The sequence below is a fragment of the Physcomitrium patens genome, chromosome 5 (genome assembly GCF_059467195.1).
Source record: "Physcomitrium patens ecotype Gransden chromosome 5, ASM5946719v1, whole genome shotgun sequence".
NCBI lineage: Eukaryota > Viridiplantae > Streptophyta > Bryopsida > Funariales > Funariaceae > Physcomitrium > Physcomitrium patens.
This window is the reverse complement of record NC_143414.1, coordinates 13012528-13025401: the sequence shown is the minus strand read 5'-3', so window position 1 is coordinate 13025401 and position 12874 is coordinate 13012528. Positions and strand designations below refer to the sequence as shown.

The following is a 12874-nucleotide window of genomic DNA, read 5'->3' as shown; positions in this document are numbered from 1 at the left end:
AAAGAAACTCGATGCTTGTTGGAAGAGTGCTCACAATCATAACGATTCAGTTATCATGTATTGCAAGATGATTCAGAAATATGGTTAAGAATAACCACAAAAGTTGACCATTTGAGCAGAGGCTGGATTTGATTGTGCTATGATAGTCATACAATCTTAAAAAACCTAAGCTGACTCTAAAGCAGACTGGAAGGCTCAACGTAAATCGTCATGGCTGATACCAGAGTTGCATCATGAAAGTCTGCAAGAAGGTTGTTGCAACGAGAAAAAATTCAAGCACATTCATTTGTTTTCCAGGTTTTTGGAGCACATCAAGCATCTTGAGAGATGGCGGCCCGTCAGCACGTCACTTCACATTCGAATTTTCGTCGAGCCTATCAAATCCTACAAATTTATCTTATGCGACAATCATTCCCAACTTGTGAAATCCTCGCACCTTTTTGCACTGCGAGACACTGCATTCACCAGGTGTTGAATTCAATCTGAAGAGAATTCTGGAAGTAGCACGTCGCAAATTTACAATTTCAATCAGACTTTGGGTCGAATAATACAAACTGTGACCTAACAGAGAGACTGTAAGACACCTTGGTTTCCTTGAGCTCTCCCGCATCAGAAGAAGTCATCGCAGCTCCGTTGCAACCCCAAAGAACATGATTGAGATGCTTGGCTTCCCTACACTCGCTGCAGTGCATCTACAGCGTCTGAAAGTCACCTTCAACAAGCCTTCATCACTGTATTCTCTAATCTTACTCCACCTAGACGCAATTTCTGAAGAACAGTAGATCCCTCAAGAACTGTTCCACTTGTCATTGATTCCAAACAGAAATGCATATGCATCTGCATTGTTCCTCTTTCAAAGATCACGTTTACAAACCACGATCCAAAACATTCGTAGCCACTGTTCTCTTCAAGTGTTTAATTCCGGAGAACTCTCTACCCAAATTCTGTACTAATCTAACAGTGCTTGCACACACAAAATTCGTCTACCAGATTTTCAGAAATTGCATCCGCTAACGTCACATAATGTGTGTGTGTGTGTGTGTTTATCTATATATATATATATATATATATATATATATTTAAATTTATTTATTTTTGTTATGGCTTATCAATCAAACTCTGCGCACAAGCAATGTGAAACTCAATCAGCACTTGGCTATTTACACAGGACGCCGAACCCCGTGATTCCTCACGCCCCTTGAGCGAAGTAAATTTTATATCAGGACCACGTTCACCTCACACTTCCTAGATCTAGATCTATTTAACCTAGGCCATCGTGCATCCCGTGCCCTTGTGTCATTGGCCTTCCATAAACCTTTATGGATAGCTTTTCGGACTTCGTTACGCATAGTTGCAGGTCATTACAGCTTACGTAGAAGTTGGGTTGCCGGCAAGCAAAGTGAGATGGTTGCTCGAAAATATTTTTCTTAGTTTAGAAATGTATCTATGGACAGTGGGGTATAGAACCAGCGTGAATGCCGAGGGATGACGAATCTTATGGCGAAAGATGCGTTACAAGTGTAGGAAGGTAAAGTTGAGTGGGTTAGGGTTTGGATAGAGCCAGTACGGTGCGTGGAAACTTTGATCCTTTGGGATTAGCTGGAAATGTTGGACAGCTATGCAGGTTGTGAAAAAAGCGATTGGAGGTAGTATACTTAGGAGACGCAAGCATGAGGTCCGTGTTGCTAGCATGGTCTCGAAGACTTGCAGTCTCCTTTCTGATGTAGGCAATGCAAAGTGGAAATAGTCTAGTTCGTGACGTGATGCAGTCGGAAGCTGGTGAATCTGCATTCATGATTCACTGTGTAAAGGATTTAAGGTTTGGGGGATGTGAACGTTAGCTCTAAATAGGGGCGTGTGTAATTGGGAGCTGAGGTTTCAGGGGGTATGCGAACTCTGTTTTATAGCATGAAGATTTTCATATGAGTGTTAGTTTCTTGTGGTGTTGCCTCATGACTGATTGCTGAAGGTCGTGGTGTTGCTTGCAAATTACAAGTGATGGTGTGGTCTTCAAAAGAGTCAGTCACCTGCCCAGTGATAATTGGAAGCGCTAATTAGTTGCTAGTTTGATCATACATAATTTGGAAGTTTTAAGGTCCTCCCAAACTATGCAGTGAGCCGCTCGAACCTATATGACGTTCAGTACAGTATTGCACGTTATTCTTGTGTATCTTTTTCAACGCTGCGAATCTTAGCAAATATTAAATGTGGGGGAATTATTTGACCAAGGGGTCCCAATAATCCAGTTCAACCTTCTTGCAGGTCTCCCAATTGCTTGAGGTTCAGTTTTGGGTATCGAGTATCTGGGGTATCGATTTCTGCGGCGCATTTAGTCAGGACTACCACTGGTCTGGTCGGAATCAATACCGCACCGCAAATATTACGGGTCTGGAAAATCCACCAGGAGCACATTGTTGTTTGCCTCACGTAGAAAATCTGCTGGACGCTCGTAGTCCCATGGCCGCCCAAGTATTTTTCAATGGCAGTTTGCTGGGAGGCATTAGTTGCACTTCAACACCCAGTTCACTTTCTGTGCCTCGATCTTCGCTGACACTACCTGTGCCAACTTCCTTGCGCAAGAGTCTTTACTCTGTATGTTATGCATTTCTCCAGCTGTTTTTCAGGGTTGATTCTTACTTAATTTGCAGTAATGGAACTGTTGCTTAGAGTAATGCTCATACAACTGATAAAATAGGAACACGAACTTTATGCAATTTGGGGTTTCACTCCTAGTAGGTAGAGTGTTTTCTCTGTTAGTCGTAGCAGTTTAGTATGTGCAGGCCTTGAGGCAGAATACTGAAATCCCACTGAGCGTGATTTGCCATGACTCGCAGATGGTAAGCTGGAAGGATTTGCTTTCTAGGCACCGTTCTTTTAAGAGGGGTATGAGGTCAAGCGCTTTAGCTGGTATGTTTTTCATTTAACTTTCTCCAAACAATTTGACAAGGTTTCGTTGGTTTGATAACTGTAATGATCTCCACTGAACTATGTCTTACAGATTCAGACTTTTCAGTGAAGAAAGATGAGATGCAAACGCAAAGTATGTTTCCAGCTGCAAGACGTGGCAAGGAGAATGCGGTTTCTACGACCACTGTGAACGCTACAAGTGTACTTCCGGAACGCAAAATCATTCATGAGACAGCGGTAGTTCATCCGGACGCCTTCATAGGTGAGGTGAGTGTCCATCTTATTTTGCCGCTAGTTGAATTCTATATCAAGTAGGTATGATGTTTATATTGTCCGTTTATAAGACTTAAGATTCCGAAACTTCTGGAAGAGGTTTATGATAGAAGTGGAAGTCTCCCACATCCAACGGCTGGATCGACAGTCGGCTGATCCCCTGTTATTTGTTTTCAGAACGCGGAGAAATATACCCTAGACATGCATGTGTAGCAGTGAAGCTCGTAGTGGGATCGTGTCGCGAACTATTCTATTGAAGGCCAAGTTGCCGTCATATTTTTGGAAGCTAAACGTAGTGCTTTAGGAAGCTATTGTACTCGCCTTTGAATGTTGATAATTCGTAATGCAGGGTGTTGTCATCAGCGCATTTTGTACAGTGGGACCTGGTGTTTCAATAGGAAATGGCTGCAAGTTACATCCTAGTAGTCACGTCTGTGGGAACACGGAACTTGGCGAAGGCTGTGAAATCATGAAGTATGTTCTCATCTTTTTATGCTGTTTCTTGCACTAAATCTCTTAATAATTTTTTGGTCCCAAGATAAGTAGGTGATGAACTGTGTATGGTATGATTAATCTTGTATCTCTTATAGATACGCCAGTTACTAAGTTAGCAATAATGTTCACATTAAGTCTGAGAAATGTCGGACAACAGTGGTGCAGTGGTTGGTTCAGATTTACCTGGGCGCACAGTTATTGGCAACCATAACACTATTGGTTATCATGCTGTTGTTGGGGTGAAGGCTCAGGACTTAAAATATAAGGTGTGATTCTATCACGTTAATTACATTCATGATTATCTTTGAGTGATTTGATCCAAAATAGTAATCCCAAACGACATTCTGGCTGCCTATGTTGGTCGGTATATTATTCAGGTTTTTTGGCTTAAAATTTTCCGCGACTGTTTTTATCTGATGGTTTGATGATGCAAAGTGGTCTTTCTGGAGTTATTGCATATTGAGAGGGCATCCTCTCACTCTCATGTTTGTGTAACATGCTGCAGGAGGGAGATGAATGTTTTCTTCACATTGGTAACAATAATGATATCCGGGAGTACGTTAGCATACATAGGTCCTCTAAACCAAACGATTGTACGGTATGTGATCAGTTTTCTCCTCATACCACTTAACATCAACTTTTTCTGTGACTCTGCTGATGGATTGTTTATAGTGATGATTGAATGCTCTTTTGAATTTTTTATTATTCCCTGCAGGTCATAGGCGATCATAATCTGTTCATGGCTACTTCTCATGTTGCACACGATTGCAAGTTGGGGAATCACAATATACTAGCCAATGGCACCCTCGTCGGAGGCCATGTCATAATTGGGGTAAATCTAACTTCTCATTAGAACTTATGTCTTTGGCAAATGTCTTTCTTGTTAAAGGTATAGTTTCTGGTAGAAAAGTGTCTGAAGCCAAATGTTCATGTGTTTTAATTAAATCAGATTGTTGTTGTAATTGTGATAAATACGAGACATATGAGTTGGTAAATGGCTAGCTTTATCAGCTCTGTCTGGTTTGTTATAGGTACTGCTATTACTAGCACAATTAAATGCACTAGGCGTCACAGGATATGAAATGTTCTGCCTTTGTAAAGCTACCTAGTATGCGATCTATTGTGATCGAATGATTTAATGTTCTCTATGCAGGACTACATACACACTGGTGGGGCGGTTGGAATACATCAATTTTGTCACATTGATTCTTACTCTTTTCTCGCCGCTGGTGCCATGGTACTCCATCCTTAAACATCATTTAACATTTCGTTAGTTTTGTTGTTGCCATGTTCATGCCTCGGTATCTACTCTCTCGTACTGCAAATGAATGAGGATTGGTAATCAATCATGTCGGAAAGATGATTGGTGTGTTATAATGCAACTAAATTCTGTAATGTAAAAATTTGCTCTCTTTTCCTTGAATATAAGACGGATACCTCTTTGAAACTTTATCAAATTGCTTACATGTTCCATCTCGGAGTTAATGAAAATGTAGTTTCACACTGAATGTCACATCTCCACCAGGTTACTAGGGACGTCCCCATGTACATTATGGTCTCAGGGAATCGTGCCGAATTGAGGGGATTGAATTTAGAGGGCATGCGGCGCCTCGGATTTTCTGATTTGGAGGTGATCTTCGACCAACTATTTTAAAGGCTTAGCAACTAATGCAGTTGACTTATTTATTGTTTCAATTTATGAATTTTGTCAACCCTCTCCTGGCTTAGACTCCAATGCCGTTTGCAGATTAAAAGTATTCGACGGGCATATCAAAAGCTGTTTATGAACAGAGATGTAGGAGCAGGGGGTCTTGAGGATCGCCTTGCTGACTTGGTATGTACTTACACTTGGCACAGTGGCCCTTGTTATTCGCATCGTCCTTGAGCGATCGTTGTCCTAACCTCTGAAATTCTTACGTAGATTACTCGTTCGTGTGCAGGAAGCTAATGAGGATTTGGCAAATGTTCCAGCTGCTGTGGCCTTGCTCCGGTCTGTGCGCAACTGCTTAGGGGAGAACCGTAGAGGAATTTGCACGTACAGACTGTGGAATAGTGGGAGTTGAGAGTTATAGAAAGAACCTTCTTTAAATTCAACTGCATCTTCGACGTGACCTTTTCTATAGCAAATATCAATACATGCCTGTCTAAAGTTCACCTGGGCATTCAAATAATGGTTTTACATTTCAAGGACAGAGAACTTGTGTGGGGCCAGATATAATCACTCCTCACCTGCAAATGAAGCAGTGGGAGCAAAGTAATGTCTATCAAATAGAGACAGTAGCCTCCAGAAAGGGCCTCTGTATTACGAGTTCTGAATTATGAGTCAGAATCACAAGTTTTGAATAGCTGGGTTCGGTCACTCATCCACCTACACAGATAGTACGCATTCATCTGCTCTTTTTGTGCCAATCTTTTTCAGAGATGCTGAATTTTCATCTATATTACAGTGTGCATTCCACTCGACTTCGTGGCCCTGAGGCAACTCATGGTTTCCAGTAGCAGTGGCTGTAAACAACGTGTTAAGACAGGATGTCTTGAAAGATGCATAAATTTGTCCTTCAAGTTTGTGTGGCAAAATCCTCCTCAAACGAATATGTTCATGATGTAAAACAATCTTCATCAAAGGCAGGCAGAACGTGTCACAGAAGTTTCAATTATCAGTTTGATTTAATTCTAGCTTTGTATACATACTTCGCCTAATTTTTCTTAAGTTAATAGACTGTCATCATCGTATGGCTTTAAATAGAATAAAATTCAAAACATAACTTCTAAAACGTGCATAAAGTTCTTATATAATTATCATTCAAGTAATAAAAAATATGTGTTTGAATGTTTGGGAAGAAATATTTTATAAATAATTATTTATGTATTTTGAATCAAATACGTCTACCATCTCATATGGTTATTAATTTCAGCAAGAGTAACAAGTTTTTATTTATTTATATTCTTCTTTATTATTTCCCAACAAAGAGCATTTTTTGTTTTGCACAGACACGCACCCCACCCCCACCCCCCCACACACACATTATATATTCTCCCGTGGATAGAAATGCTAACCATGAGGAAAATATATGACTTCCCCGTACTGACCATAAGACTCAATAGTGAAATTTGTAGCTGTTGAAATTTCTTAATTCAAACTTCGGATTGTTAGAAACACACAATCAACATTTCAAGAGAATAAGAAATAGAAAACATAATAATACAAGACCTCAGTTTGAAAAGGAAATCGAAGTTTTCAGATCTACTTCATGTGGACGTTTTTTGAAGACTTGAAATTTGGGTTCAATTGAGAAGCGCACAGAAAAGCATTAAATACTATGTTGTTGCCTCAGTGATGCATATATTCCGATCACGATTCAAGCAGGTCCTCGTTTCTCATATTTCTATGCGCATTTTCCAGGTTTTTCTGGGCAATGCTACTACAGAACTGATGAAATCATAGTGATCTGAGCCTCATCGTCATATCTTCGTACTCTGAAAAAAATATCAAACTGTTCCCTTAGCATTGTCTTAACACCAGAAGTAATGTTGAACTGCTTGTTCTTAACATCCTCAACTGCACCACTTGCCTCCTCTACATCTTGATCATCAAGACAAAAGTTGGAATGAGGAAGAATTTTGCCTGCTATTCATCAGAAAAGTCTAGTATCAGGTTCTGATGAGTAGGATCGTGTTACACAATGCGCGTAGCTTATAAATCAAGAATTGTTCAAAGAAATGGTGATGCTTACCATCACAGCCACCTTCACAGCACTATTTCTGTAGGTATGTGGTTGTATGAACGAAAAGCCATGTGCTTTCGTAGGCTTATGTGCTTCACCTGGTTGTGTTGGTAAAGTTTACCATCAGTTCCACTATCCGCATTTTCTAAGCGAGCATGTTGAGACGCCACTAGGTATGAGGTGACCCATTATATCATATGACAACCCCCTTTGATCTCCTTGATTGTAATTTCACCAAAACAGTTCTACAAGGACAAGGACTACGATTAGGATCGTGAAACAAACTAGACTGCACACTCAGCTGCTGGAGGAAGCAATAATATAAGATATGTCAACACGGCCATTTTTGAAGAAAATTCAATTATCGCTTGTGCCTATAATCATTAACACTGGGTACACCTTCTGAGACCTAAATTTTAGGGCAAAACGAGTTCCCTGTGATGGATGAGCGAGCCCTAGCTCCCACTTTGGCAGATGCAAAAACAGCAAGGATAAAAGTTGGCAATCGTGCAGACATAATGTACCCTCAGATGCAAGCCAGGGCTTGATTACAACCACTCCAAAGCTTCGGTAAGGTATTGCTTGCGGAAACCTATAAGTGGTTACTACAAGTTGATAATGCAAATGGTTGAAACACAGAACCCCAAAATGTCTACTTAACGTAACGAGTTCTGTGGAACCGAAGGTACTGATAGTCACGAGGCTGCATTTGCATGAAGATAGTCCAACCACGCAGTCAGAAACCTTCAGGTGAGGAGCGTGGTCTCAGGACCTTCGCCCCATCTCCACATGCGAACATCTTTGGTAGTGGAAAGAAATCCCCTCGCCACCATTTATGTCTTACGACGCTTCGCCCACCAGGGGGCAAAGCCTCTCTTAATAATGATAAATGAGGCCGCCTCCGGTCCTTGGGCCACCAATTATTACGATGGTTGAAACCATAGTCCTAGAGTGGCAGGACTGAAAGCGCCCTACTCTAGGTGTGGAATTTCAATAACGTGACAGTGGCAGCAGATGAGATGACATAGTTCTTCCAAGAGCAGAGCCTCAAGGTCCTCTAATGCTCGTGATTCGGGAGAGAATTTAACCCCCTGTTGCAGAAGAGGTTGAGCTAGGTTCTACTGTTTCCTCTTATCCAAGTGATGCAGATGTTTCCACGGCTTCAATATACAAATTCACTAGGAATGTATTCAAAGGCATTATACCAAGATACATGGATTAGGTAGCTACGGATCTACTCTAGATCGAAAAATACTGTTTGTTTGTGGCACATTTCAGTAAAGAAACTCTTACACACGGAATTAAAATGTGACAACAATGTACACTAGAAACACCTGCAATGATAAATTACCTTCAACACTTGCACTTCTGATCCCTCAACACCTCGCTAAGCATGGAATCTTGACAGCTTTTCTTTTTCACTTAAAACCTCGAGCTTGAATCTCCCTTGTCCGTACGTCAAACACGAGTGTACTTTCCCAAAACTTCAACATTTGAGCCATTTTTTGAAATGAGCCTCCATACTCTCTCTATGAGCAGCTCTTCCTACATTGACAGTAGCAAGAACCTTTTGAGGCCTCAAGAACTTAACAAATTCTTGAAGCTCTGAGTAGCTGGAATGTTCACTGTAAGGAACTCCGTAAATAGTGACAACTCCACTACGCTGGGGCTTTAGTTCTGATAAATTGGAACCTATTTTCTCTGAGTAAGTCCAACCTGTAGGCCGAAAAGCTAGTACTGCACTGTAAGTGGGATGTAAGGACTGCATGTAAGCCCTCAACTTTGTAGCATTCAAGTGTGAGATCGGTAGCACATGCAGTCTGCTACTGCTTGCATCTGAACATAACCTGTCAGTCAAATCAGGCCAATCAAGGGCTCGCAAAGTCCGTACACGACGTTTGTCTGCATAAATCCTTAAGCTAAGTGCCTTGGCTATCCCTAGATACACGCGCTCTTTGCCAATACTATATGCGCCAACTGTAACTAATGTCTTTGGATTTCGGGACAATGCTGCTGATGTCAGTTTAACAACATGATTGATCACATCTTCCTGGAGGGGGAAGTTATATTTAGGATTACAATAAGTGGTGTCTAAGTAGAGAGATGTGATGCGAGCACCAAGGAGCTCGGGGTAATCTTGCATACTTTTGCAAGCCCGAAAATCACCTGTGTGTAGGATAAGCTGCCCACAAGACGTTTGAAAAAGTATAAGCGCAGCGCCAGGGCAGTGATTTGCTTCCAGAAACTGTACCTTGACGCCTTCAACTATGGACACACAACCGAGCTTCATTGGACGCAGCCAATGTGAATCAACACCTAAATGCATCGACACAAGGCGGGCTGTAATTTCAGTGCAAAATATAGGGCCATGAGACCACGATCTGGTAAGTCCTCCGTAGTGATCGCTGTGAAAATGTGTGAGGAAGTAAGCTTTGCATCCCTCTACAGCTCCAAACTTAAACGCATCAACTGTAAAAGGTGTCCCTGGCATTTTCTTGTAAAATGGGCAATTCTTGACGGTCTCACGGTTACTTTTCCAGCCATTATTGCCCGTCCTTTGCCCATCCTCTATACTTGCTCGTCCAGGGGTTGGGAATCTTGGTCGTAACTTGGCAAAGAAGCTTGCTGCTGTAGAGGCCTGCTTCGCAAGGGGAGCCAATCCGAAGTACGTGCCTATATCTTGCTGATGGGTCTTCTTTTGAGGCACTTTCGCATCAACAGGTGATTTGCGCTTAAATCCTAGAAAGGATGAGAGGTCGCCTTGCTTAAGTTTTGAAGAACGACTCAAAAGATTAGCATTATTCTCTTCCTTGAAGCTCGGCCCTAACGATGTGATTTGAGATTTTACGGCCTCGGATATTGTTTCCGGTCTCACTATCTTACACTGTATCCTGCTGTCCACATTCATAAGTTTTTCAGCATCGATCGATGCGCAATCATGCTCAGAGCTCAATTGCGGACTACTTGCACATGGGAATCCATACTCGTCAACTTCATGCAGTGCACTCCAGTCAGTTCCCCCGGCGTAGAAAGCGTTCTTAAAGCTTAGATCTGCACTTCCCGAGATCTCACATGGTGTCTCATTCAATTGAGGATCTGACAGTTCATGTGTACCTAGCAATACGGCAATACTTGCACCCTTATTGTCCTCACATAAGAATAAATCGTCTCTGAAAGCTGAAGAATCATCAAAGGCGTCTTGAGTACTACTCGATCCACCTGAAATTGAACATGATCGATTCGCTTTACCGAACCCTGGTTTGCAGCCTTGAACCATTCTCCCTGAAACGTCACATTCCTCAAAACGAAAGTGCTTCCTGTCGATGGCACTCTCCGCATATGTGTATTTGGTATCCTCAAGCTCTTCTCTTAGTGCTGCAGATTCTTGTGGAACCACTTTAGTATCGAAGAAAGAACCAGAAGAGTTGTCGCTTTTGCTGCACGGTGCCAGGGGCCTGTCGTACTGACTTAGAACCTCTTCCAACACATCCAACGGCAACTCTTCTTCTGCATCACAAAATCCATCTAAAAGGGCTTGCTCAACCGTTGTGATCAAGTCTCTATCATTCTGCAATCCTTCGGAAATTCCTGATACAAGCTGTGTGTCCTCCTGAAGTGGGATTCTTTCATTACCATTCCTAGTGATTATGGTACAATCCTGATCGTCAAATTGCTCTATGTTGCTTCCCGTAGTCCCGCTGCCAAAATTTACCTGCTGAATGCTTATCTTCAAATCTCCTTCTGCACCAATATCTGCCAGAGTTTTCTGTGAACTTGCGTTCCTAGATGGCTGCTGCGGTACACCATGGCCTCGAAGCGATAATCTCTTTTTCTTTGCAAGAGGGAACTTGCACTTGATGTCCAAAGTGCAAGCCGCCTCCTCCATCGCTCTGGCGCTGAAAGACGGAAGCTCGATTTCACGACCACAATTGGCAGTTCATTACCCTCATGCTGCCAGAAATTGCCCTAATACGTACAAAGAGTATATCATTCTTTAAAAGCATTCGTCTTTCCAGTACAAGCTTTTGCAATTTGAAAACAATTGGTCAGAAACGAGGACTTCTTAAAAATGATACAAGAATCGTGTCGATGAGACGACTTGCAAAATTTTCACGAGACCAGTAGCAACAACTCGGTAGGCAAGGGGTCCGCTCCAACTTTCATAAGCTCTCAACAGACTCAGAACTTACGACAATTTGCAAGAGAACCACACTGCGGAGCGTATTAACATGAAATTTCCGGTGCCTTCACCTTATCAGAATCACTTCACAGTTGAATGATAACACATCCAAACTAAAATCCACGCTTATTGAACACTCACACACCATACCTGACATCCCTCGCAATCTCGTAACACCAAAGCCGCTCGGCAAAATTCCACTTCGAAGTCCCATTGCAAAAAATCTCCTGTTGAAACCCAATCTCATTTGAGACGCCGAATGAAATCATCATGTATTCAGGGCTTTGCAAGCTCCCCGAAGTCGCGCAAGCAGTAGAATGAGTTTCGTGAGAGACAGGTTGACATAGGGCAAAAGAGAAAAATCTATGGCATTATCCAGTTCATCCAGGCAGATCTGAAACACCTTGTAGTTCAACAAGACCACTACAATGGTTCATCTTCAAAAAATGGGTAATTGAAAAGGGAACCACACTGCGCATCAGAGGTAGATAAAAAAGCACACGGACTGGAAATAACAAACTCAACGCGCAACTCATCGCACGCACAAAGGCAACACAACGTAAGCACACAAACAAAGCGCAATGCGAGCTTCCGTGGCATGCAAACTTGCCGGAACCACCATCCCCTACCACGTGATACAACAACAGAGTACTGGGATAAACTACCCACCAAGAGACTCGGTGAGAAGCTCGTGCGGAGCACACAGATTCGCTTGTCCAAAACCTTGCTTCCTTCCTTCCATAGCTTCAAAGCTTCTTCGCGACGACGCTGGCAACGGAAGCGTCTCGTTACGTTTCAAAAACTGGCGGGTGAACTCCCCCATCCTTTCTCATCCACGAACTATTTTCTCGTTTGTTCGTCCGTTTTGTAAACATCGTTCATTATTCGCTGTTCGTTCGTTCGTCAAATTTTTTATCTGTTCGTTGTAAATTCGTTCGCTAGTTCGTCCATTGATTGGTTCGTTAGTTGGTTCACTTGTTCGTTCGTCTGTTGCCCCTTCATCGTTCGCTTGTCCCGACATCAATACAATAGTGACGCCAACTCATTGTGGGTCACTTTCGGCACCATCTCATACTAGTTTTTGTGATACTCTATGTTAATTATTTTTTTAAATTATTTTAAAAAATTACTCGAGTATGCTAGGAGGATGGGATATTGGGAGAAAATATCTCAAAGAATCTTAGATTAAGGAGAGGTCTATAGATTTGGATTTACAACTTCTAAAAACTTCTTTTTTTTGGGTGCATGCAAACATGGAGTCGTGCTGCAAAGTAGGGAACCCCTACAATGTCAA

General features: G+C 42.0%; 2 protein-coding genes and 1 long non-coding RNA gene across 11 annotated transcripts; 1 reads left to right on the top strand and 2 right to left on the bottom strand.

Moving 5' to 3' along the window:
• Window positions 1-255: 255 nt before the first annotated feature.
• LOC112282617 (uncharacterized) lies at window positions 256-1208 on the bottom strand. Its single transcript, XR_002969933.3, has 2 exons — window positions 585-1208; window positions 256-455 (listed from the first exon to the last, which is right to left on the bottom strand). It is a non-coding gene; the product is annotated as an uncharacterized LOC112282617 (long non-coding RNA).
• Window positions 1209-1258: 50 nt separating this feature from the next.
• Window positions 1259-6018, top strand: LOC112282616 (putative acyl-[acyl-carrier-protein]--UDP-N-acetylglucosamine O-acyltransferase, mitochondrial). Of its 7 annotated transcripts, none has more exons than XM_024520445.3 (12): window positions 1259-1528; window positions 2263-2592; window positions 2835-2907; window positions 2999-3174; window positions 3530-3654; window positions 3833-3941; window positions 4181-4273; window positions 4391-4507; window positions 4829-4912; window positions 5201-5305; window positions 5423-5509; window positions 5616-6018. In XM_024520445.3, the coding sequence occupies exons 1-12, from the start codon at window positions 1508-1510 to the stop codon at window positions 5736-5738; spliced, it is 1443 nt and encodes a 480-aa protein (XP_024376213.1). In that variant the 5' UTR covers window positions 1259-1507; the 3' UTR covers window positions 5739-6018. The 7 variants fall into 7 exon arrangements, with proteins under 7 accessions (XP_024376213.1, XP_024376214.1, XP_024376212.1 ...); XM_024520446.3 differs by having other exon boundaries at window positions 1265-2113; XM_024520444.2 differs by having other exon boundaries at window positions 1281-1675.
• A 1725-nt stretch (window positions 6019-7743) lies between these two features.
• LOC112282071 (uncharacterized) lies at window positions 7744-12372 on the bottom strand. Of its 3 annotated transcripts, none has more exons than XR_016503018.1 (3): window positions 11731-12241; window positions 8752-11366; window positions 7744-8491 (listed from the first exon to the last, which is right to left on the bottom strand). XR_016503018.1 is itself a non-coding variant. In XM_024519252.3 (3 exons), the coding sequence occupies exon 3, from the start codon at window positions 11284-11286 to the stop codon at window positions 8887-8889; it is 2400 nt and encodes a 799-aa protein (XP_024375020.1). In that variant the 5' UTR covers window positions 11287-11366; window positions 11731-11807; window positions 12250-12372; the 3' UTR covers window positions 8569-8886. The 3 variants fall into 3 exon arrangements, 2 of the variants coding, with proteins under 2 accessions (XP_024375020.1, XP_090106702.1); XM_024519252.3 differs by lacking the exon at window positions 7744-8491 and adding an exon at window positions 12250-12372 and having other exon boundaries at window positions 8569-11366; window positions 11731-11807; XM_090250576.1 differs by lacking the exon at window positions 7744-8491 and adding an exon at window positions 12250-12356 and having other exon boundaries at window positions 8569-11366; window positions 11731-11862.
• Between the last annotated feature and the right edge of the window lie 502 nt (window positions 12373-12874).